The sequence below is a fragment of the Hemitrygon akajei genome, chromosome 25 (genome assembly GCF_048418815.1).
Source record: "Hemitrygon akajei chromosome 25, sHemAka1.3, whole genome shotgun sequence".
Lineage (NCBI taxonomy): Eukaryota > Metazoa > Chordata > Chondrichthyes > Myliobatiformes > Dasyatidae > Hemitrygon > Hemitrygon akajei.
In genome coordinates this window covers 26,065,551-26,090,704 of record NC_133148.1, presented here as the reverse complement: position 1 = coordinate 26,090,704, position 25,154 = coordinate 26,065,551, and the positions used below count along the sequence as shown (strand labels likewise).

Below are 25,154 nucleotides of genomic sequence, written 5' to 3'. Positions count from 1 at the left end.
TGTGACCCCTCTCCCCCAGGACACTGTGTCAGTGACTGTATCGCTAATGACGTTAATCCAGCTCCCTCACTCAGTGACCCCTCTCCCCCAAGACACTGAGTCACTGACTGTATCCCCACAGACATTATTCCAGCTCCCTCCCTCAGTGACCCCTCTCCCCCAGTGTCACTGACCGTATCCCCACTGACATTAATCCAGCTCCATCCCTCAGTAACCCCGCTCCCCCAGGGTCACAGACATTAATCCAGCTCCCTCCCTCGGTGACCCCTCTCCCCCAGGACACTGAGTCACTGACTGTATCGCTACTGACATTAATCCAGCTCCATCCCTCAGTGACCCCTCTCCCCCAGTGTCACTGACTGTATCCCCACTGAGATTAATCCAGCTCCGTCCCTTAGTGACCCCTCTCCCCCAGTGTCACTGACATTAATCCAGCTCCCTCCTTCAGTGACCCATCTCCCCCAATGTCACTGACTGTATCCACAGAGACATGATTCCAGCTCCCTCCCTCAGTGACCCCTCTCCCCCAGTGTCCTGTATCACTGACTGTATTCCCACTGACATTATTCCAGCTTCCTCCCCCTGTCCCTAACTGACCCCTCTCCCCAGTCCCTCAGTGATCCCTCTCCCTCAGTCCCTCAGTGACCCCTCTCCCCCAGGACACTGAGTCACTGACTGTATCCCCACAGACATTAATCCAGCTCCCTCCCTCAGTGACCCCTCTCCCCCAGTGTCACTGACTGTATCCCCACTGAGATTAATCCAGCTCCGTCCCTTAGTGACCCCTCTCCCCCAGTGTCACTGACATTAATCCAGCTCCCTCCTTCAGTGACCCATCTCCCCCAATGTCACTGACTGTATCCACAGAGACATGATTCCAGCTCCCTCCCTCAGTGACCCCTCTCCCCCAGTGTCCTGTGTCACTGACTGTATTCCCACTGACATTATTCCAGCTTCCTCCCCCTGTCACTAACTGACCCCTCTCCCCAGTCCCTCAGTGATCCCTCTCCCTCAGTCCCTCAGTGACTCCTCTCCCCGTCCCTCAGTGACGCCTCTCCCCCAGGACACTGTGTCACTGACTGTATCCCCACTGACATTATTCCAGCTTCCTCCCCGTCCCTCACTGACCCCTCTCCCCAGTCCCTCATTGATCCCTCTCCCTCAGTCCCTCAGTGACCCCTCTCCCCATCCCTCACTGACCACTGTCCCCCAGTACCATGTCAATGACTGTATCCCCTTTGACATTAACCCAGCTCCCTCACACCGTCCCTCAGTGACCCCACTCACCCAGGACACTGAGTCACTGACTGTATCCCCACAGACATTAATCCAGATCCCTCTCTCAGTGACCCCTCTCCCCCAGGACACTGAGTCACTGACTGTATCCCCACAGACATTAATCCAGCTCCCTCCCTCAGTGACCCCTCTCCCCCAGTGTCACTGACTGTATCCCCACTGAGATTAATCCAGCTCCGTCCCTCAGTGACCCCTCTCCCCCAGTGTCACTGACATTAATCCAGCTCCCTCCTTCAGTGACCCATCTCCCCCAATGTCACTGACTGTATCCACAGTGACATGATTCCAGCTCCCTCCCTCAGTGACCCCTCTCCCCCAGTGTCCTGTGTCACTGACTCTATCCACACTGACATTAATCTATCTTCCTCCCCTTGTCCCTCAGTGACTCCTCTCCCCCAGTCCCTCAGTGACCCTTTTCCCCAGTCCCTCAGTGACCCCTCTCCCCCAGGACACTGTGTCACTCTCTGTATCCCCACTGACATTAATCCAGCTTCCTCCCCCGTCCCTCAGTGACTCCTCTCCCCCCCCGTCCCACAGTGACCCCTCTCCCCAGTCCCTCAGTGACCCCTCTCCCCGTCCCTCAGTGACTCCTATCCCCCAGTCCCTCAGTGACCCTTCTCCCCAGTCCCTCAGTGACCCTTCTCCCCAGTCCCTCAGTGACCCCTCTCCCCCAAGACACTGTGTCACTGACTGTATCACCACTGACATTATTTCAGCTTCCTCCCCCTGTCCATCAGTGACTCCTCTCCCCCCGTCCCACAGTGACCCCTCTCCCCCCGTCCCTCAGTGAACCCTCTCCCCCAGTCCCTCAGTGACCCCTCTCCTCCAGGACACTGTGTCACTGACTGTATCCCTACTGACATTATTCCACCTTCCACGCCCTGTCCCTCAGTGACCCCTCTCCCCCAGTGTCACTGTCTGTATCCCCACTGACATTAATCCAGCTTCCTCCCCCTGTCCCTCAGTGACTCCTCTCCAACCATCCCTCTGTGAGCCCTCTCCCCAGTCCCTCAGTGACTCCTCTTCCTGTCCCGCAGTGACCCCTCTCCCCCAGGACACTGTGTCACTGACTGTATCCCCACTGACATTATTCCAGCTTCCTCCCCGTCCCTCACTGACCCCTCTCCCCAGTCCCTCAGTGATCCCGCTCCCCCAGTCCCTCAGTGACCCCTCTCCCCAGTCCCTCAGTGACCCCTCTCCCCCAGGACAGTGTGTCAGTGACTGTATCGCTAATGACGTTAATCCAGCTCCCTCACTCAGTGACCCCTCTCCCCCAAGACACTGAGTCACTGACTGTATCCCCACAGACATTATTCCAGCTCCCTCCCTCAGTGACCCCTCTGCCCCAGTGTCACTGACTGTATCCCCACTGACATTAATCCAGCTCCATCCCTCAGTGACCCCGCTCCCCCAGGGTCACAGACATTAATCCAGCTCCATCCCTCGGTGACCCCTCTCCCCCAGGACACTGAGTCACTGACTGTATCGCTACTGACATTAATCCAGCTCCCTCCCTCAGTGACCCCTCTCCCCCAGTGTCACTGACTGTATCCCCACTGAGATTAATCCAGCTCCGTCCCTCAGTGACCCCTCTCCCCCAGTGTCACTGACGTTAATCCAGCTCCCTCCTTCAGTGACCCATCTCCCCCAATGTCACTGACTGTATCCCCACTGACATTAATCCAGCTTCCTCCCCGTCCCGCAGTGACCCCTCTCCCCCAGGACACTGTGTCACTGACTGTATCCCCACTGACATTATTCCAGCTTCCTCCCCGTCCCTCACTGACCCCTCTCCCCAGTCCCTCAGTGATCCCGCTCCCCCAGTCGCTCAGTGACCCCTCTCCCCAGTCCCTCTGTGACCCCTCTCCCCCAGGACACTGTGTCAGTGACTGTATCGCTAATGACGTTAATCCAGCTCCCTCACTCAGTGACCCCTCTCCCCCAAGACACTGAGTCACTGACTGTATCCCCACAGACATTATTCCAGCTCCCTCCCTCAGTGACCCCTCTCCCCCAGTGTCACTGAACGTATCCCCACTGACATTAATCCAGCTCCATCCCTCAGTAACCCCGCTCCCCCAGGGTCACAGACATTAATCCAGCTCCCTCCCTCGGTGACCCCTCTCCCCCAGGACACTGAGTCACTGACTGTATCGCTACTGACATTAATCCAGCTCCCTCCCTCAGTGACCCCTCTCCCCCAGTGTCACTGACTGTATCCCCACTGAGATTAATCCAGCTCCGTCCCTTAGTGACCCCTCTCCCCCAGTGTCACTGACATTAATCCAGCTCCCTCCTTCAGTGACCCATCTCCCCCAATGTCACTGACTGTATCCACAGAGACATGATTCCAGCTCCCTCCCTCAGTGACCCCTCTCCCCCAGTGTCCTGTATCACTGACTGTATTCCCACTGACATTATTCCAGCTTCCTCCCCCTGTCCCTAACTGACCCCTCTCCCCAGTCCCTCAGTGATCCCTCTCCCTCAGTCCCTCAGTGACCCCTCTCCCCCAGGACACTGAGTCACTGACTGTATCCCCACAGACATTAATCCAGCTCCCTCCCTCAGTGACCCCTCTCCCCCAGTGTCACTGACTGTATCCCCACTGAGATTAATCCAGCTCCGTCCCTTAGTGACCCCTCTCCCACAGTGTCACTGACATTAATCCAGCTCCCTCCTTCAGTGACCCATCTCCCCCAATGTCACTGACTGTATCCACAGAGACATGATTCCAGCTCCCTCCCTCAGTGACCCCTCTCCCCCAGTGTCCTGTGTCACTGACTGTATTCCCACTGACATTATTCCAGCTTCCTCCCCCTGTCCCTAACTGACCCCTCTCCCCAGTCCCTCAGTGATCCCTCTCCCTCAGTCCCTCAGTGACTCCTCTCCCCGTCCCTCAGTGACGCCTCTCCCCCAGGACACTGTGTCACTGACTGTATCCCCACTGACATTATTCCAGCTTCCTCCCCGTCCCTCACTGACCCCTCTCCCCAGTCCCTCATTGATCCCTCTCCCTCAGTCCCTCAGTGACCCCTCTCCCCATCCCTCACTGACCACTGTCCCCCAGTACCATGTCAATGACTGTATCCCCTTTGAAATTAACCCAGCTCCCTCACACCGTCCCTCAGTGACCCCACTCACCCAGGACACTGAGTCACTGACTGTATCCCCACAGACATTAATCCAGATCCCTCTCTCAGTGACCCCTCTCCCCCAGGACACTGAGTCACTGACTGTATCCCCACAGACATTAATCCAGCTCCCTCCCTCAGTGACCCCTCTCCCCCAGTGTCACTGACATTAATCCAGCTCCCTCCTTCAGTGACCCATCTCCCCCAATGTCACTGACTGTATCCACAGTGACATGATTCCAGCTCCCTCCCTCAGTGACCCCTCTCCCCCAGTGTCCTGTGTCACTGACTGTATTCCCACTGACATTATTCCAGCTTCCTCCCCCTGTCCCTAACTGACCCCTCTCCCCAGTCCCTCAGTGATCCCTCTCCCTCAGTCCCTCAGTGACTCCTCTCCCCGTCCCTCAGTGACCCCTCTCCCCAGGACACTGTGTCGCTGACTGTATCCCCACTGACATTAATCCAGCTTCCTCCCCCGTACCTCAGTGACCCCTCTCCCCATCCCTCACTGACCACTGTCCCCCAGTACCATGTCAATGACTGTATCACCTTTGACATTAACCCAGCTCCCTCACACCGTCCCTCAGTGACCCCAATCACCCAGGACACTGAGTCACTGACTGTATCGCTACTGACATTAATCCAGCTCCCTCCCTCAGTGACCCCACTCACCCAGTGTCACTGTCTGTATCCCCACTGACATTAATCCAGCTTCCTCCCCCTGTCCCTCAGTGACCCCTCTCCCCCAGTGTCACTGTCTGTATCCCCACTGACATTAATCCAGCTTCCTCCCCCTGTCCCTCAGTGACTCCTCTCCCCGTCCCGCAGTGACCCCTCTCCCCTAGTCCCTCAGTGACTCCTCTCCCGAAGAGCCTCAGTGACCCCTCTCCCCGTCCCTCAGAGACCCCTCTCCCCCAGGACACTGTGTCACTGACTGTATCCCCACTGACATTATTCCAGCTTCCTCCCCGTCCCTCACTGACCCCTCTCCCAAGTCTCTCAGTGATCCCGCTCCCCCAGTCCCTCAGTGACCCCTCTCCCCAGTCCCTCAGTGACCCCTCTCCCCCAGGACACTGTGTCAGTGACTGTATCGCTAATGACGTTAATCCAGCTCCCTCCCTCAGTGACCCCTCTCCCCCAAGACACTGAGTCACTGACTGTATCCCCACAGACATTATTCCAGCTTCCTCCCTCAGTGACCCATCTCCCCCAATGTCACTGACTGTATCCACAGTGACATGATTCCAGCTCCCTCCCTCAGTGACCCCTCTCCCCCAGTGTCCTGTGTCACTGACTGTATTCCCACTGACATTATTCCAGCTTCCTCCCCCTGTCCCTAACTGACCCCTCTCCCCAGTCCCTCAGTGATCTCTCTCCCTCAGTCCCTCAGTGACTCCTCTCCCCGTCCCTCAGTGACCCCTCTCCCCAGTCCCTCAGTGACCCGTCTCCCCCAGTCCCTCAGTGACTCCTCTCCCCGTCCCGCAGTGACCCCTCTCCCCTAGTCCCTCAGTGACTCCTCTCCCGCAGTGCCTCAGTGACCCCTCTCCCCGTCCCTCAGTGACCCCTCTCCCCAGTCCCTCAGTGACCCGTCTCCCCCAGTCCCTCAGTGACTCCTCTCCCCGTCCCGCATTGACCCCTCTCCCCTAGTCCCTCAGTGACTCCTCTCCCGCAGTGTCTCAGTGACCCCTCTCCCCGTCCCTCAGTGACCCCTCTCCCCCAGGACACTGTGTCACTGACTGTATCCCCACTGAGATTAATCCAGCTCCGTCCCTCAGTGACCCCTCTCCCCCAGTGTCACTGACATTAATCCAGCTCCCTCCTTCAGTGACCCATCTCCCCCAATGTCACTGACTGTATCCACAGTGACATGATTCCAGCTCCGTCCCTCAGTGACCCCACTCACCCAGTGTCACTGACTGTATCCCCACTGACATTAATCCAGCTCCGTCCCTCAGTGACCCCTCTCCCCCAGTGTCACTGACTGTATCCCCACTGAGATTAATCCAGCTCCGTCCCTCAGTGACCCCTCTCCCCCAGTGTCACTGACATTAATCCAGCTCCCTCCTTCAGTGACCCATCTCCCCCAATGTCACTGACTGTATCCACAGTGACATGATTCCAGCTCCCTCCCTCAGTGACCCCTCTCCCCCAGTGTCCTGTGTCACTGACTGTATTCCCACTGACATTATTCCAGCTTCCTCCCCCTGTCCCTAACTGACCCCTCTCCCCAGTCCCTCAGTGATCCCTCTCCCTCAGTCCCTCAGTGACCCCTCTCCCCCAGGACACTGAGTCACTCTCTGTATCCCCACTGACATTAATCCAGCTTCCTCCCCCGTCCCTCAGTGACTCCTCTCCCCCCCCGTCCCACAGTGACCCCTCTCCCCAGTCCCTCAGTGACCCCTCTCCCCGTCCCTCAGTGACTCCTATCCCCCAGTCCCTCAGTGACCCTTCTCCCCAGTCCCTCAGTGACCCCTCTCCCCCAAGACACTGTGTCACTGACTGTATCACCACTGACATTATTTGAGCTTCCTCCCCCTGTCCATCAGTGACTCCTCTCCCCCCGTCCCACAGTGACCCCTCTCCCCCCGTCCCTCAGTGAACCCTCTCCCCCAGTCCCTGAGTGACCCCTCTCCTCCAGGACACTGTGTCACTGACTGTATCCCTACTGACATTATTCCACCTTCCACGCCCTGTCCCTCAGTGACCCCTCTCCCCCAGTGTCACTGTCTGTATCCCCACTGACATTAATCCAGCTTCCTCCCCCTGTCCCTCAGTGACTCCTCTCCAACCATCCCTCTGTGAGCCCTCTCCCCAGTCCCTCAGTGACTCCTCTTCCTGTCCCGCAGTGACCCCTCTCCCCCAGGACACTGTGTCACTGACTGTATCCCCACTGACATTATTCCAGCTTCCTCCCCGTCCCTCACTGACCCCTCTCCCCAGTCCCTCAGTGATCCCGCTCCCCCAGTCCCTCAGTGACTCCTCTCCCCAGTCCCTCAGTGACCCCTCTCCCCCAGGACAGTGTGTCAGTGACTGTATCGCTAATGACGTTAATCCAGCTCCCTCACTCAGTGACCCCTCTCCCCCAAGACACTGAGTCACTGACTGTATCCCCACAGACATTATTCCAGCTCCCTCCCTCAGTGACCCCTCTGCCCCAGTGTCACTGACTGTATCCCCACTGACATTAATCCAGCTCCATCCCTCAGTGACCCCGCTCCCCCAGGGTCACAGACATTAATCCAGCTCCATCCCTCGGTGACCCCTCTCCCCCAGGACACTGAGTCACTGACTGTATCGCTACTGACATTAATCCAGCTCCCTCCCTCAGTGACCCCTCTCCCCCAGTGTCACTGACTGTATCCCCACTGAGATTAATCCAGCTCCGTCCCTCAGTGACCCCTCTCCCCCAGTGTCACTGACGTTAATCCAGCTCCCTCCTTCAGTGACCCATCTCCCCCAATGTCACTGACTGTATCCCCACTGACATTAATCCAGCTTCCTCCCCGTCCCGCAGTGACCCCTCTCCCCCAGGACACTGTGTCACTGACTGTATCCCCACTGACATTATTCCAGCTTCCTCCCCGTCCCTCACTGACCCCTCTCCCCAGTCCCTCAGTGATCCCGCTCCCCCAGTCGCTCAGTGACCCCTCTCCCCAGTCCCTCGGTGACCCCTCTCCCCCAGGACACTGAGTCACTGACTGTATCGCTACTGACATTAATCCAGCTCCCTCCCTCAGTGACCCCTCTCCCCCAGTGTCACTGACTGTATCCCCACTGAGATTAATCCAGCTCCGTCCCTTAGTGACCCCTCTCCCCCAGTGTCACTGACATTAATCCAGCTCCCTCCTTCAGTGACCCATCTCCCCCAATGTCACTGACTGTATCCACAGTGACATGATTCCAGCTCCCACCCTCAGTGACCCCTCTCCCCCAGTGTCCTGTGTCACTGACTGTATTCCCACTGACATTATTCCAGCTTCCTCCCCCTGTCCCTAACTGACCCCTCTCCCCAGTCCCTCAGTGATCCCTCTCCCTCAGTGACCCCTCTCCCCCAGGACACTGAGTCACTGACTGTATCCCCACAGACATTAATCCAGCTCCCTCCCTCAGTGACCCCTCTCCCCCAGTGTCACTGACTGTATCCCCACTGAGATTAATCCAGCTCCGTCCCTTAGTGACCCCTCTCCCCCAGTGTCACTGACATTAATCCAGCTCCCTCCTTCAGTGACCCATCTCCCCCAATGTCACTGACTGTATCCACAGAGACATGATTCCAGCTCCCTCCCTCAGTGACCCCTCTCCCCCAGTGTCCTGTGTCACTGACTGTATTCCCACTGACATTATTCCAGCTTCCTCCCCCTGTCCCTAACTGACCCCTCTCCCCAGTCCCTCAGTGATCCCTCTCCCTCAGTCCCTCAGTGACTCCTCTCCCGGTCCCTCAGTGACGCCTCTCCCCCAGGACACTGTGTCACTGACTGTATCCCCACTGACATTATTCCAGCTTCCTCCCCGTCCCTCACTGACCCCTCTCCCCAGTCCCTCAGTGATCCCTCTCCCTCAGTCCCTCAGTGACCCCTCTCCCCATCCCTCACTGACCACTGTCCCCCAGTACCATGTCAATGACTGTATCCCCTTTGACATTAACCCAGCTCCCTCACACCGTCCCTCAGTGACCCCACTCACCCAGGACACTGAGTCACTGACTGTATCGCTACTGACATTAATCCAGCTCCCTCCCTCAGTGAACCCACTCACCCAGTGTCACTGACTGTATCCCCACTGACATTAATCCAGCTCCGTCCCTCAGTGATCGCTCTCCCCCAGTGTCACTGACATGAATCCAGCTCCCTCCCTCAGTGACCCCTCTCCCCCAGTGTCCTGTGTCACTGACTGTATCCACACTGACATTAATCTATCTTCCTCCCCCTGTCCCTCAGTGACTCCTCTCCCCCAGTCCCTCAGTGACCCTTTTCCCCAGTCCCTCAGTGACCCCTCTCCCCCAGGACACTGTGTCACTCTCTGTATCCCCACTGACATTAATCCAGCTTCCTCCCCCGTCCCTCAGTGACTCCTCTCCCCCCCATCCCACAGTGACCCCTCTCCCCAGTCCCTCAGTGACCCCTCTCCCCCGTCCCTCAGTGACTCCTACCCCCAGTCCCTCAGTGACCCTTCTCCCGTCCCTCAGTGACCCTTCTCCCCAGTCCCTCAGTGACCCCTCTCCCCCAAGACACTGTGTCACTGACTGTATCACCACTGACATTATTCCAGCTTCCTCCCCCTGTCCATCAGTGACTCCTCTCCCCCCGTCCCACAGTGACCCCTCTCCCCCCGTCCCTCAGTGAACCCTCTCCCCCAGTCCCTCAGTGACCCCTCTCCTCCAGGACACTGTGTCACTGACTGTATCCCCACTGACATTATTCCAGCTTCCTCCCCCTGTCCCACAGTGACCCCTCTCCCCCAGTGTCACTGTCTGTATCCCCACTGACATTAATCCAGCTTCCTCCCCCTGTCCCTCAGTGACTCCTCTCCCCGTCCCGCAGTGACCCCTCTCCCCCAGGACACTGTGTCACTGACTGTATCCCCACTGACATTATTCCAGCTTCCTCCCCGTCCCTCACTGACCCCTCTCCCCAGTCCCTCAGTGATCCCGCTCCCCCAGTCCCTCAGTGACCCCTCTCCCCAGTCCCTCAGTGACCCCTCTCCCCCAGGACAGTGTGTCAGTGACTGTATCGCTAATGACGTTAATCCAGCTCCCTCACTCAGTGACCCCTCTCCCCCAAGACACTGAGTCACTGACTGTATCCCCACAGACATTATTCCAGCTCCCTCCCTCAGTGACCCCTCTCTCCCAGTGTCACTGACTGTATCCCCACTGACATTAATCCAGCTCCATCCCTCAGTGACCCCGCTCCCCCAGGGTCACAGACATTAATCCAGCTCCATCCCTCGGTGACCCCTCTCCCCCAGGACACTGAGTCACTGACTGTATCGCTACTGACATTAATCCAGCTCCCTTCCTCAGTGACCCCTCTCCCCCAGTGTCACTGACTGTATCCCCACTGAGATTAATCCAGCTCCGTCCCTCAGTGACCCCTCTCCCCCAGTGTCACTGACGTTAATCCAGCTCCCTCCTTCAGTGACCCATCTCCCCCAATGTCACTGACTGTATCCCCACTGACATTAATCCAGCTTCCTCCCCGTCCCGCAGTGACCCCTCTCCCCAGTCCCTTAGTGATCCCGCTCCCCCAGTCCCTCAGTGACCCCTCTGCCCAGTCCCTCAGTGACCCCTCTCCCCCAGGACACTGTGTCAGTGACTGTATCGCTAATGACGTTAATCCAGCTCCCTCACTCAGTGACCCCTCTTCCCCAAGACACTGAGTCACTGACTGTATCCCCACAGACATTATTCCAGCTCCCTCCCTCAGTGACCCCTCTCCCCCAGTGTCACTGACTGTATCCCCACTGACATTAATCCAGCTCCATCCCTCAGTGTCCCCGCTCCCCCAGGGTCACAGACATTAATCCAGCTCCGTCCCTCGGTGATCCCTCTCCCCCAGGACACTGAGTCACTGACTGTATCCCCACAGACATTAATCCAGCTCCCTCCCTCAGTGACCCCTCTCCCCCAGTGTCACTGACTGTATCCCCACTGAGATTAATCCAGCTCCGTCCCTCAGTGACCCCTCTCCCCCAGTGTCACTGACATTAATCCAGCTCCCTCCTTCAGTGACCCATCTCCCCCAATGTCACTGACTGTATCGCTACTGACATTAATCCAGCTCCCTCTCTCAGTGACCCCTCTCCCCCAGGACACTGAGTCACTGGCTGTATCCCCACAGACATTAATCCAGCTCCCTCCCTCAGTGACCCCTCTCCCCCAGGACACTGTGTCACTGACTGTATCCCCACTGACATTAATCCAGCTTCCTCCCCAGTCCTTCAGTGACTCCTCTCCCCGTCCCTCAGTGAACCCTCTCCCCAGTCCCTCAGTGACTCCTCTCCCCGTCCCGCAGTGACCACTCTCCCCTAGACCCTCAGTGACTCCTCTCCCCATCCCTCACTGACCACTGTCCCCCAGTACCATGTCAATGACTGTATCCCCTTTGACATTAACCCAGCTCCCTCACACCGTCCCTCAGTAACCCCACTCACCCAGGACACTGAGTCACTGACTGTATCGCTACTGACATTAATCCAGCTCCCTCCCTCAGTGACCCCTCTCCCCCAGGACACTGTGTCACTGACTGTATCCCCACTGACATTAATCCATCTTCCTCCCCCTGTCCCTCAGTGACTCTTCTCCCCCAGTCCCTCAGTGACCCTTTTCCCCAGTCCCTCAGTGACCCTTTTCCCCAGTCCCTCAGTGACCCCTCTCCCCCAGGACACTGTGTCACTGTCTGTATCGCCACTGACATTAATCCATCTTCCTCCCCCTGTCCCTCAGTGACCCCTCTCCCCCAGTGTCACTGTCTGTATCCCCACTGACATTAATCCAGCTTCCTCCCCCTGTCCCTCAGTGACTCCTCTCCCCGTCCCGCAGTGACCCCTCTCCCCTAGTCCCTCAGTGACTCCTCTCCCGAAGAGCCTCAGTGACCCCTCTCCCCGTCCCTCAGAGACCCCTCTCCCCCAGGACACTGTGTCACTGACTGTATCCCCACTGACATTATTCCAGCTTCCTCCCCGTCCCTCACTGACCCCTCTCCCAAGTCTCTCAGTGATCCCGCTCCCCCAGTCCCTCAGTGACCCCTCTCCCCAGTCCCTCAGTGACCCCTCTCCCCCAGGACACTGTGTCAGTGACTGTATCGCTAATGACGTTAATCCAGCTCCCTCCCTCAGTGACCCCTCTCCCCCAAGACAGTGAGTCACTGACTGTATCCCCACAGACATTATTCCAGCTTCCTCCCTCAGTGACCCCTCTCCCCCAGTGTCACTGACTGTATCCCCACTGACATTAATCCAGCTCCATCCCTCAGTGTCCCCGCTCCCCCAGGGTCACAGACATTAATCCAGCTCCGTCCCTCGGTGATCCCTCTCCCCCAGGACACTGAGTCACTGACTGTATCCCCACAGACATTAATCCAGCTCCCTCCCTCAGTGACCCCTCTCCCCCAGTGTCACTGACTGTATCCCCACTGAGATTAATCCAGCTCCGTCCCTCAGTGACCCCTCTCCCCCAGTGTCACTGACATTAATCCAGCTCCCTCCTTCAGTGACCCATCTCCCCCAATGTCACTGACTGTATCGCTACTGACATTAATCCAGCTCCCTCTCTCAGTGACCCCTCTCCCCCAGGACACTGAGTCACTGGCTGTATCCCCACAGACATTAATCCAGCTCCCTCCCTCAGTGACCCCTCTCCCCCAGGACACTGTGTCACTGACTGTATCCCCACTGACATTAATCCAGCTTTCTCCCCAGTCCCTCAGTGACTCCTCTCCCCGTCCCGCAGTGAACCCTCTCCCCAGTCCCTCAGTGACTCCTCTCCCCGTCCCGCAGTGACCACTCTCCCCTAGTCCCTCAGTGACTCCTCTCCCCATCCCTCACTGACCACTGTCCCCCAGTACCATGTCAATGACTGTATCCCCTTTGACATTAACCCAGCTCCCTCACACCGTCCCTCAGTAACCCCACTCACCCAGGACACTGAGTCACTGACTGTATCGCTACTGACATTAATCCAGCTCCCTCCCTCAGTGACCCCTCTCCCCCAGGACACTGTGTCACTGACTGTATCCCCACTGACATTAATCCATCTTCCTCCCCCTGTCCCTCAGTGACTCTTCTCCCCCAGTCCCTCAGTGACCCTTTTCCCCAGTCCCTCAGTGACCCCTCTCCCCCAGGACACTGTGTCACTGTCTGTATCGCCACTGACATTAATCCATCTTCCTCCCCCTGTCCCTCAGTGACTCCTCTCCCCCCGTCCCTCAGTGACTCCTCTCCACCCCGTCCCACAGTGATCCATCTCCCCAGTCCCTCAGTGACCCCTCTCCCCGTCCCTCAGTGACTCCTCTCCCCAGTCCCTCAGTGACCCTTCTCCCCCAGGACACTGTGTCACTGACTGTATCACCACTGACATTATTCCAGCTTCCTCCCCCTGTCCCACAGTGACTCCTCTCCCCCCGTCCCACAGTGACCCCTCTCCCCAGTCCCTCAGTGACCCCTCTCCCCCAGTCCCTCAGTGACCCTTCTCCCCAGTCCCTCAGTGACCCATCTCCCCAGTCCCTCAGTGACCCCTCTCCCCCGTCCCTCAGTGACTCCTCTCCCCAGTCCCTCAGTGACCCGTCTCCTCAGTCCCTCAGTGACCCTTCTCCCCAGTCCCTCAGTGACCCCTCTCCCCCAAGACACTGTGTCACTGACTGTATCCCTACTGACATTATTCCAGCTTCCACGCCCTGTCCCTCAGTGACCCCTCTCCCCCAGTGTCACTGTCTGTATCCCCACTGACATTAATCCAGCTTCCTCCCCCTGTCCCTCAGTGACTCCTCTCCCCCGTCCCTCAGTGACTCCTCTCCCCCCATCCCTCTGTGAGCCCTCTCCCCAGTCCCTCAGTGACTCCTCTCCCCGTCCCGCAGTGACCCCTCTCTCCTAGTCCCTCAGTGACTCCTCTCCCGCAGTGCCTCAGTGACCCCTCTCCCCGTCCCTCAGTGACCCCTCTCCCCCAGGACACTGTGTCACTGACTGTATCCCCACTGACATTATTCCAGCTTCCTCCCCCTGTCCCTCACTGACCCCTCTCCCCAGTCCCTCAGTGATCCCGCTCCCCCAGTCCCTCAGCGACCCCACTCCCCAGTCCCTCAGTGACCCCTCTCCCCAGTCCCTCAGTGACTCCTCTCCCCGTCCCTATGTGACCACTCTCCCCAGTCCCTCAGTGACCCATCTCCCCAGTCCCTCAGTGACTTCTCTCCCCCTGTCCCTCAGTGACCCCACTCCCCAGTCCCTCAGTGACGCCTCTCCCCTCCCTCAGTGACCCCTCTCCCCTCCCTCAGTGACCCCTCTCCCCAGTCCCTCAGTGACCCCAGTGTCACTGACTGTATCCCCACTGACATTAATCCCTCTCACTCCCACTATCCCTCAGTGACCACTCTCCCCGTCCCTAAGTGACCCCTCTCCCCAGTCCCTCAGTGACCCCTCTCCCCCAAGACACTGAGTCACTGACTGTATCCCCACAGACATTATTCCAGCTCCCTCCCTCAGTGACCCCTCTCTCCCAGTGTCACTGACTGTATCCCCACTGACATTAATCCAGCTCCATCCCTCAGTGACCCCGCTCCCCCAGGGTCACAGACATTAATCCAGCTCCATCCCTCGGTGACCCCTCTCCCCCAGGACACTGAGTCACTGACTGTATCGCTACTGACATTAATCCAGCTCCCTTCCTCAGTGACCCCTCTCCCCCAGTGTCACTGACTGTATCCCCACTGAGATTAATCCAGCTCCGTCCCTCAGTGACCCCTCTCCCCCAGTGTCACTGACGTTAATCCAGCTCCCTCCTTCAGTGACCCATCTCCCCCAATGTCACTGACTGTATCCCCACTGACATTAATCCAGCTTCCTCCCCGTCCCGCAGTGACCCCTCTCCCCAGTCCCTTAGTGATCCCGCTCCCCCAGTCCCTCAGTGACCCCTCTGCCCAGTCCCTCAGTGACCCCTCTCCCCCAGGACACTGTGTCAGTGACTGTATCGCTAATGACGTTAATCCAGCTCCCTCACTCAGTGACCCCTCTTCCCCAAGACACTGAGTCACTGACTGTATCCCCACAGACATTATTCCAGCTCCCTCCCTCAGTGACCCCTCTCCCCCAGTGTCACTGACTGTATCCCCACTGACATTAATCCAGCTCCATCCCTCAGTGTCCCCGCTCCCCCAGGGTCACAGACATTAATCCAGCTCCGTCCCTCGGTGATCCCTCTCCCCCAGGACACTGAGTCACTGACTGTATCCCCACAGACATTAATCCAGCTCCCTCCCTCAGTGACCCCTCTCCCCCAGTGTCACTGACTGTATCCCCACTGAGATTAATCCAGCTCCGTCCCTCAGTGACCCCTCTCCCCCAGTGTCACTGACATTAATCCAGCTCCCTCCTTCAGTGACCCATCTCCCCCAATGTCACTGACTGTATCGCTACTGACATTAATCCAGCTCCCTCTCTCAGTGACCCCTCTCCCCCAGGACACTGAGTCACTGGCTGTATCCCCACAGACATTAATCCAGCTCCCTCCCTCAGTGACCCCTCTCCCCCAGGACACTGTGTCACTGACTGTATCCCCACTGACATTAATCCAGCTTCCTCCCCAGTCCTTCAGTGACTCCTCTCCCCGTCCCTCAGTGAACCCTCTCCCCAGTCCCTCAGTGACTCCTCTCCCCGTCCCGCAGTGACCACTCTCCCCTAGACCCTCAGTGACTCCTCTCCCCATCCCTCACTGACCACTGTCCCCCAGTACCATGTCAATGACTGTATCCCCTTTGACATTAACCCAGCTCCCTCACACCGTCCCTCAGTAACCCCACTCACCCAGGACACTGAGTCACTGACTGTATCGCTACTGACATTAATCCAGCTCCCTCCCTCAGTGACCCCTCTCCCCCAGGACACTGTGTCACTGACTGTATCCCCACTGACATTAATCCATCTTCCTCCCCCTGTCCCTCAGTGACTCTTCTCCCCCAGTCCCTCAGTGACCCTTTTCCCCAGTCCCTCAGTGACCCTTTTCCCCAGTCCCTCAGTGACCCCTCTCCCCCAGGACACTGTGTCACTGTCTGTATCGCCACTGACATTAATCCATCTTCCTCCCCCTGTCCCTCAGTGACCCCTCTCCCCCAGTGTCACTGTCTGTATCCCCACTGACATTAATCCAGCTTCCTCCCCCTGTCCCTCAGTGACTCCTCTCCCCGTCCCGCAGTGACCCCTCTCCCCTAGTCCCTCAGTGACTCCTCTCCCGAAGAGCCTCAGTGACCCCTCTCCCCGTCCCTCAGAGACCCCTCTCCCCCAGGACACTGTGTCACTGACTGTATCCCCACTGACATTATTCCAGCTTCCTCCCCGTCCCTCACTGACCCCTCTCCCAAGTCTCTCAGTGATCCCGCTCCCCCAGTCCCTCAGTGACCCCTCTCCCCAGTCCCTCAGTGACCCCTCTCCCCCAGGACACTGTGTCAGTGACTGTATCGCTAATGACGTTAATCCAGCTCCCTCCCTCAGTGACCCCTCTCCCCCAAGACAGTGAGTCACTGACTGTATCCCCACAGACATTATTCCAGCTTCCTCCCTCAGTGACCCCTCTCCCCCAGTGTCACTGACTGTATCCCCACTGACATTAATCCAGCTCCATCCCTCAGTGTCCCCGCTCCCCCAGGGTCACAGACATTAATCCAGCTCCGTCCCTCGGTGATCCCTCTCCCCCAGGACACTGAGTCACTGACTGTATCCCCACAGACATTAATCCAGCTCCCTCCCTCAGTGACCCCTCTCCCCCAGTGTCACTGACTGTATCCCCACTGAGATTAATCCAGCTCCGTCCCTCAGTGACCCCTCTCCCCCAGTGTCACTGACATTAATCCAGCTCCCTCCTTCAGTGACCCATCTCCCCCAATGTCACTGACTGTATCGCTACTGACATTAATCCAGCTCCCTCTCTCAGTGACCCCTCTCCCCCAGGACACTGAGTCACTGGCTGTATCCCCACAGACATTAATCCAGCTCCCTCCCTCAGTGACCCCTCTCCCCCAGGACACTGTGTCACTGACTGTATCCCCACTGACATTAATCCAGCTTTCTCCCCAGTCCCTCAGTGACTCCTCTCCCCGTCCCGCAGTGAACCCTCTCCCCAGTCCCTCAGTGACTCCTCTCCCCGTCCCGCAGTGACCACTCTCCCCTAGTCCCTCAGTGACTCCTCTCCCCATCCCTCACTGACCACTGTCCCCCAGTACCATGTCAATGACTGTATCCCCTTTGACATTAACCCAGCTCCCTCACACCGTCCCTCAGTAACCCCACTCACCCAGGACACTGAGTCACTGACTGTATCGCTACTGACATTAATCCAGCTCCCTCCCTCAGTGACCCCTCTCCCCCAGGACACTGTGTCACTGACTGTATCCCCACTGACATTAATCCATCTTCCTCCCCCTGTCCCTCAGTGACTCTTCTCCCCCAGTCCCTCAGTGACCCTTTTCCCCAGTCCCTCAGTGACCCCTCTCCCCCAGGACACTGTGTCACTGTCTGTATCGCCACTGACATTAATCCATCTTCCTCCCCCTGTCCCTCAGTGACTCCTCTCCCCCCGTCCCTCAGTGACTCCTCTCCACCCCGTCCCACAGTGATCCATCTCCCCAGTCCCTCAGTGACCCCTCTCCCCGTCCCTCAGTGACTCCTCTCCCCAGTCCCTCAGTGACCCTTCTCCCCCAGGACACTGTGTCACTGACTGTATCACCACTGACATTATTCCAGCTTCCTCCCCCTGTCCCACAGTGACTCCTCTCCCCCCGTCCCACAGTGACCCCTCTCCCCAGTCCCTCAGTGACCCCTCTCCCCCAGTCCCTCAGTGACCCTTCTCCCCAGTCCCTCAGTGACCCATCTCCCCAGTCCCTCAGTGACCCCTCTCCCCCGTCCCTCAGTGACTCCTCTCCCCAGTCCCTCAGTGACCCGTCTCCTCAGTCCCTCAGTGACCCTTCTCCCCAGTCCCTCAGTGACCCCTCTCCCCCAAGACACTGTGTCACTGACTGTATCCCTACTGACATTATTCCAGCTTCCACGCCCTGTCCCTCAGTGACCCCTCTCCCCCAGTGTCACTGTCTGTATCCCCACTGACATTAATCCAGCTTCCTCCCCCTGTCCCTCAGTGACTCCTCTCCCCCGTCCCTCAGTGACTCCTCTCCCCCCATCCCTCTGTGAGCCCTCTCCCCAGTCCCTCAGTGACTCCTCTCCCCGTCCCGCAGTGACCCCTCTCTCCTAGTCCCTCAGTGACTCCTCTCCCGCAGTGCCTCAGTGACCCCTCTCCCCGTCCCTCAGTGACCCCTCTCCCCCAGGACACTGTGTCACTGACTGTATCCCCACTGACATTATTCCAGCTTCCTCCCCCTGTCCCTCACTGACCCCTCTCCCCAGTCCCTCAGTGATCCCGCTCCCCCAGTCCCTCAGCGACCCCACTCCCCAGTCCCTCAGTGACCCCTCTCCCCAGTCCCTCAGTGACTCCTCTCCCCGTCCCTATGTGACCACTCTCCCCAGTCCCTCAGTGACCCATCTCCCCAGTCCCTCAGTGACTTCTCTCCCCCTGTCCCTCAGTGACCCCACTCCCCAGTCCCTCAGTGACGCCTCTCCCCTCCCTCAGTGACCCCTCTCCCCTCCCTCAGTGACCCCTCTCCCCAGTCCCTCAGTGACCCCAGTGTCACTGACTGTATCCCCACTGACATTAATCCCTCTCACTCCCACTATCCCTCAGTGACCACTCTCCCCGTCCCTAAGTGACCCCTCTCCCCAGTCCCTCAGTGACCCCACTCCCCAGTCCTTCAGTGACCCGTCCCCCAGGACAGTGTCTGTATCCCCACTGACATTAATCCAGCTCCCTCCCTCAGTGACCCCTCTCCCCCAGTGTCACTGACTGTATCCCCACTGACATTAATCCAGCTCCCTCACACCGTCCCTGAATGACGTCTCTACCCCAGCACCGTTACATACTGAATCCCCACTGACGATAGCACAGCTCCCTCACACCCTCCCTCATTGACCCCTCTCCCTCAGTCTCACTGACTGTATCCCCACTGACATTAATCCCTCTCACTCCCTCTGTCCCTCAGTGACCCCTCTCCCCAGTCCCTCAGTGACCCATCTCCCCAGTCCCTCAGTGACCCCTCTCCCCCAGTCCCTCAGTGACCCTTCTCCCCAGTCCCTCAGTGACCCCTCTCCCCAGTCCCTCAGTGACTCCTCTCCCTGTCCCTAAGTGACCCCTCTCTCCAGTCCCTCAGTGACCCCTCTCCCCAGTCCCTCAGTGACCCATCTCCCCAGTCCCTCAGACCCATCTCCCCCAGTCCCTCAGTGACTCCTCTCCCCGTCCCTCAGTGACCCCTCTCCCCAGTCCCTCACTGACCCCTCTCCCCCAGTCCCTCAGTGACCCCTCTCCCCAGTCCCTCAGTGACCCCTCTCCCCTCCCTCAAGTGACCCCTCCCACAGTCACTCAGTGACCCCTCTCCCCCAGTCCCTCAGTGACCCCTCTCCCCGTCCCTAAGTGACCCCTCTCCCCAGTCCCTCAGTGACCCATCTCCCCAGTCCCTCACTGACTCCTTTCCCCCAGTCCCTCAGTGACTCCTCTCCCCGTCCATCAGTGACCCCTCTCTCCAGTCCCTCAGTGACCCATCTCCCCATTCCCTCAGTGACCCATCTCCACGTCCCTTAGTGACCACTCTCCCCTCCCTCAAGTGACCCCTCTTCCCAGTCCCTCAGTGACTCCTCTCCCCCAGTCCCTCAGTGACTCCTCTCCCCGTCCCTAAGTGACCCCTCTCCCCAGTCCCTCAGTGACCCATCTCCCCAGTCCCTCAGTGACCCCACTCCCCAGTCCTTCAGTGACCCCTGTCCCCCAGTGTCACAGTCTGTATCCCCACTGACATTATTCCATCTCCCTCCCTCAGTGACCCCTCTCCCCCAGGACACTGTGTCACACACTGTATCCCCACTGACATTAATCCAGCTCCCTCCCTCAGTGACCCCTGTCCCCCAGGACACTGTGTCACACACTGTATCCCCACTGACATTAATCCAGCTCCCTCCCTGAGTGACCCCTCTCCCCCAGTGTCACTGACTGTATCCCCACTGACATTAATCCAGCTCCCTCACACCGTCCCTCAATGACCTCTCTACCCCAGCACCATTACATACTGAATCCCCACTGACGATAGCACAGCTCCCTCACACCCTCCCTCATTGACCCCTCTCCCCCAGGACACTGTGTCACACACTGTATCCCCACCGACATTAATCCAGCTCCCTCCCTCAGTGACACCTCTCCCTCAGTGTCACTGACTGTATCCCCATTGACATTAATCCCTCTCACTCCCTCTGTCCCTCAGTGACCCCTCTCCCCGTCCCTAAGTGACCCCTCTCCCCAGTCCCTCAGTGACCCCTCTCCCCCAGTCCCTCAGTGACCCTTCTCCCCAGTCCCTCAGTGACCCCTCTCCCCAGTCCCTCAGTGACTCCTCTCCCCGTCCCTAAGTGAACCCTCTCCCCAGTCCCTCAGTGACCCCTCTCCCCAGTCCCTCAGTGACCCATCTCCCCATTCCCTCAGTGACCCCTCTCCCGTCCCTCAGTGACCCATCTCCCCAGTCCCTCAGACCCCTCTCCCCCAGTCCCTCAGTGACCCCTCTCCCCCAGTCCCTGTGACCCCTCTCCCCAGTCCCTCACTGACCCCTCTCCCCAGTCCCTCAGTGACCCCACTCCCCTGTCCCTCACTGACCCCTCTCCCCAGTCCCTCAGTGACCCCTCTCCCCCAGTCACTCAATGACCCCTCTCCCCCAGTCCCTCAGTGACCCCTCCCCCCGTCCCCACGTGACCCCTCTCCCCAGTCCCTCAGTGACCCATCTCCCCAGTCCCTCAGTGACTCCTCTCCCCCAGTCCCTCAGTGACTCCTCTCCCCGTCCCTCAGTGACCCCTCTCTCCAGTCCCTCAGTGACCCATCTCCCCATTCCCTCAGTGACCCCTCTCCACGTCCCTTAGTGACCCCACTCCCCAGTCCCTCAGTGACCCCTCTCCACGAGCCTTAGTGACACCTCTCCCCTTCCTCAGTGTCCCCTCTCCCCAGCGCCGTGTACCTCCAGTCATCCACTCCAGTGGGAAAAACTTTTCCTGATTTTGTTGTTATAATTGTCCCATCGATATCAAACCCTGCAAACTAGACAGACAGAAATGGAATGTGATTATTTTCATTAGACCCCAGTGTGTAATAGTTAATATCTATTCTACGTATAAATTCCCTCCCCACCCAAACCCCTTCATTAGATCCCAGCCTGTAACCCACTCCCGGGGATCTGTTATTCTATATATAAAGCCCCTGAACACCTGGGTCAGATCCCAGCCTGTAACCCAGTCCCGGGGATCTGTTATTCTATATATAAACCCACTGAACCCCTGGATCAGATCCCAGCTTGTAACCCACTCCCGGGGATCTATTATTCTATATATAAACCCCCTGGACCCCTGGATCAGATCCCGACCTGTAACCCACTCCCGGGGATCTGTTATTCTATATATAAACCCCCTGGACCAGACCCCAGCCTGTAACGCACTCCTGGGGATCTGTTATTCTGTATATAAACCCCCTGAACCCCTGGATCAGATCCCAGCCTGTACCCCACTCCCGGCAATCTGTTATTCTATATATAAACCCCTGAACCCCTGGATCAGATCCCAGCCTGTAACCCACTCCTGGGGATCAGTTATTCTATATATAAACCCCTGAACCCCTGGATCAGATCCCAGACTGTAACCCACTTCCGGCGATCTGTTATTCTATATATAAACCCCTGAACCCCTGGATCAGATCCCAGCCTGTAACCCACACCTGGGGATCTGTTATTCTATATATAAACCCCTGAACCCCTGGATCAGATCCCAGCCTGTAACCCACTCCCGGGGATCTGTTATTCTATATTTAAACCCCCTGAACCCCGGGATCAGATCCCAGCCTGCAACCCACTCCCAAGGGTGTTATTCCATATAAAAAACCTGTGTACCCCTGGATCAGATCCCAGCCTGTAACCCACTCCTGGGGATCTGTTATTCTATATATAAACCCCTGAACCCCTGGATCAGATCCCAGCCTGTAACCCACTCCCGGCGATCTGTTATTCTATATATAAACCCCTGAACCCCTGGATCAGATCCCAGCCTGTAACCCACTCCCGGGGATCTGTTATTCTATATATAAACCGCCTGAATCCCTGGATCAGATCCCAGCCTGTACCCCACTCCTGGCAATCTGTTATTCTATATATAAACCCCTGAACCCCTGGATCAGATCCCAGCCTGTAACCCACTCCTGGGGATCTGTTATTCTATATATAAACCCCTGAACCCCTGGATCAGATCCCAGCCTGTAACCCACTCCCGGCGATCTGTTATTCTAAATATAAACCCCCTGAACCCCGGGATCAGATCCCAGCCTGCAACCCACTCCCAAGGGTGTTAATCCATATAAAAAACCTGTGTACCCCTGGATCAGATCCCAGCCTGTAACCCACTCCTGGGGATCTGTTATTCTAAATATAAACCCCCTGAACCACGGGATCAGATCCCAGCCTGTAACCCACTCCCGGGAATCTGTTATTCTATATATAAACCCCTGAACCACGGGATCAGATCCCAGCCTGTAACCCACTCCCGGGAATCTGTTATTCTATATATAAACCCCTGAACCACGGGATCAGATCCCAGCCTGTAACCGACTCCCGGGGATCTGTTATTCTAAATATAAACCCCCCGTGAACCCCTGGATCAGATCCCAGCCTGTAACCCACTTCCGGCGATCTGTTATTCTAAATATAAACCCCCGTGAACCCCTGGATCAGATCCCAGCCGGTAACCCTCTCTAGGGTACCTATATCTGACCCGTGACCTCTTACCTTCGATCTTGCACACACTCCCGCCTTGGTAAACACAAGCAGGCTCTCGTCCTCGATCCAGGTGTCCTGAGGCCAAGCGGGAGCTTTGCCCACCCCTCCCCTCACCACCTCCTCCTGTCGGCTCTCCTCCATGCATGCCTGCTTACTGGGAACCGCAGGTTCCTCGGCGGCTCCCTCCCGGGCTCGCTTCCGGTCGGAGTGGGAGGGAGGCTGATGGACTGCGGGCTCCAGGGGACGGAAGCAGAAGCTGTAGGGGTACTGCCCATTCACCAGGTGCAGTGTGGCCCCCTCCTCCCACACAGCCTCTGACCCAGGGGAAAGCACCTGGCCATTCACCGAAGTCGGGTTTGTACCCAGCTGTGGGACAGAGAGAGGCAGGAGTCAGAGAGAGGGGAGGGGGGTTGAGAGTAGGGAGCGGGTGGTTGAGAGGTTGGAGGAAAGAGGGGAGGGTGGAAGGGGAAGGGTCAGAAGAGAGAAACAGGTCACGGATGGGGGAATTTGACGAGTTGGGAAAGAGGGGAGTGGAGCGAGAGAGGGGTGAGAGAGGGAAAGGAGTTCAGTGAGGGGACTGAGTAAGAGAGGAGGGAGGGTAGGGAGTATAGAGAGGGAGGTGGTGTGTAGAAGTTGGTGTTTAAGGGGAGAGAGAAAGAGGCCATTTAGGTGCGGGGGAGATAGGGAAGAGGTGTGGGGAGTAGGTGTGAGATGGCAAGAAGGGAGCAGGTGATGGGGTAAAGGGTTGGATGGTAGGAGGGGAGCAGGTGATGGGGAGATAAAGGGTTTGATGGTAGGAGGGGAGCAGGTGATGGGGGATAAAGGGTTTGATGGTAGGAGGGGAGCAGGTGATGGGTAGAGGGTTTGGTATGAGGGGAGCAGGTGATGGGGTAAAGGGTTTGATGGTAGTAGGGGTGAGGTGGGAGATGACTGAAGCCTACCTGCTTGACACGGACACTCTTGGATTTGTAATCGGCTACCAGTTGCACTGTGGGAAAAGCACAGCAAGGTCACACAGGGAATCCCCAAGTAAATCAAACCTCGCTCCCTTCTGTGCCCAGACATCTCCAACCCCCTCACACCCTACCCCTTCTCCATTCCCCACTCACCCTCACCTCCTCCCACCCTTCTTCACCTCACCCCACCCCGTACTCACCTCACCCCGATCCTCACACTCCCCTCCCACCCTTCCCCTTACTCACCCTCCCTCCAACCCTCAACCCCTCACACTCCCGTCCCAGCCTTCCCTTTACTCATCCTCACCTCTTTCCCTTCCCCAACCCTCAAGTCCTTCGACCCCCTCATCCCTCCACCCGTTTTCCAGCAGAACCCTCGCCCACCGCCCACCTTGCCGGCGGCTGCAGTGCCTGTCGGTGACGCGGGTGTCGGGGCCGCGCCCCAGGGTGCGCGCCGTGCCCGGTGGTAGGGGAAGGGGAGAGTGAGCTCCGGCCTCGCTCACCAGCAGACACTCCATGTCCGGGGTGGTAGGAGCGGGAGGACGGGCCGAGCGTCAGCCGGGGGCGCGTGCTCGAACGGAAAGGTCAGGTCGCGGACGGGCGGGAGCGAAGGGTCAGAGGGCATGAGCTGAAGGGACGAGAGCGCGCTCTCTCCTCCCCTCAGGCGGGTACTCGGCATCCGGTGCACATGTCCAACCGGAACTCACGGAGTAGACGCCGGGTCTGTTGCACCGCCATCTTAGTAAGGTGGGGTCGCGCCATCTTGTTAAGGTCACACCGTTTGTTCATCGAGTCAACCATGCGCCATCTTGGTGAGGAAGAGTTCCGCCATCTTGTTGAGGAAACCAGGTTGCCTCTTGTTTTAGGAGTTCGCTGAGCCCAGGAATCCGCCATCTTAGAGAGGACATGGGACGCCATGTTGAGAAGGGAGCAGTTTATCTTCGGTTTAAGGGCACAACTGCCATCTTTGGGCGGTTTTGGGTGGGCTGCGGTTCCGGATGAGGCGGGGCTGGAGTTGGTGCTTGCGTGAATGTGGTTTGGAACTTGTTGAGGGAAAGAGAGTGGGGAAGGAGTGGGAATTGCTGGGAGGGGGTTGCCCGGCTCTTGTAATGGCAGACAAGGCGAGAGGAGGGGCTGAGGGAAAGAGTGGAGAAGGAGCGGGATAGGGATTTGGGATA

General features: G+C 58.0%; 1 protein-coding gene across 3 annotated transcripts in view; it reads right to left on the bottom strand.

Annotated features, from left to right (window-relative positions):
* Positions 1 to 24,771, bottom strand: part of pnkp (polynucleotide kinase 3'-phosphatase) — a 103,810-nt gene extending 79,039 nt beyond the window's left edge. Inside the window, exons 1-4 of one of the 3 annotated variants that reach the window (XM_073029207.1) lie at positions 24,684 to 24,771; positions 23,962 to 24,008; positions 23,030 to 23,386; positions 21,221 to 21,300 (exon numbers count right to left, since the gene is read on the bottom strand). In XM_073029207.1, the coding sequence (XP_072885308.1) occupies positions 21,221 to 21,300; positions 23,030 to 23,386; positions 23,962 to 24,008; positions 24,684 to 24,765 (566 nt within the window). In that variant the 5' untranslated portion in view covers positions 24,766 to 24,771. Of the gene's footprint in view, positions 1 to 21,220; positions 21,301 to 23,029; positions 23,387 to 23,961; positions 24,009 to 24,283; positions 24,664 to 24,683 lie in introns of those variants that run through there. The other 2 variants (XM_073029205.1, XM_073029206.1) reach the window with 2 other exon arrangements.
* Between the last annotated feature and the right edge of the window lie 383 nt (positions 24,772 to 25,154).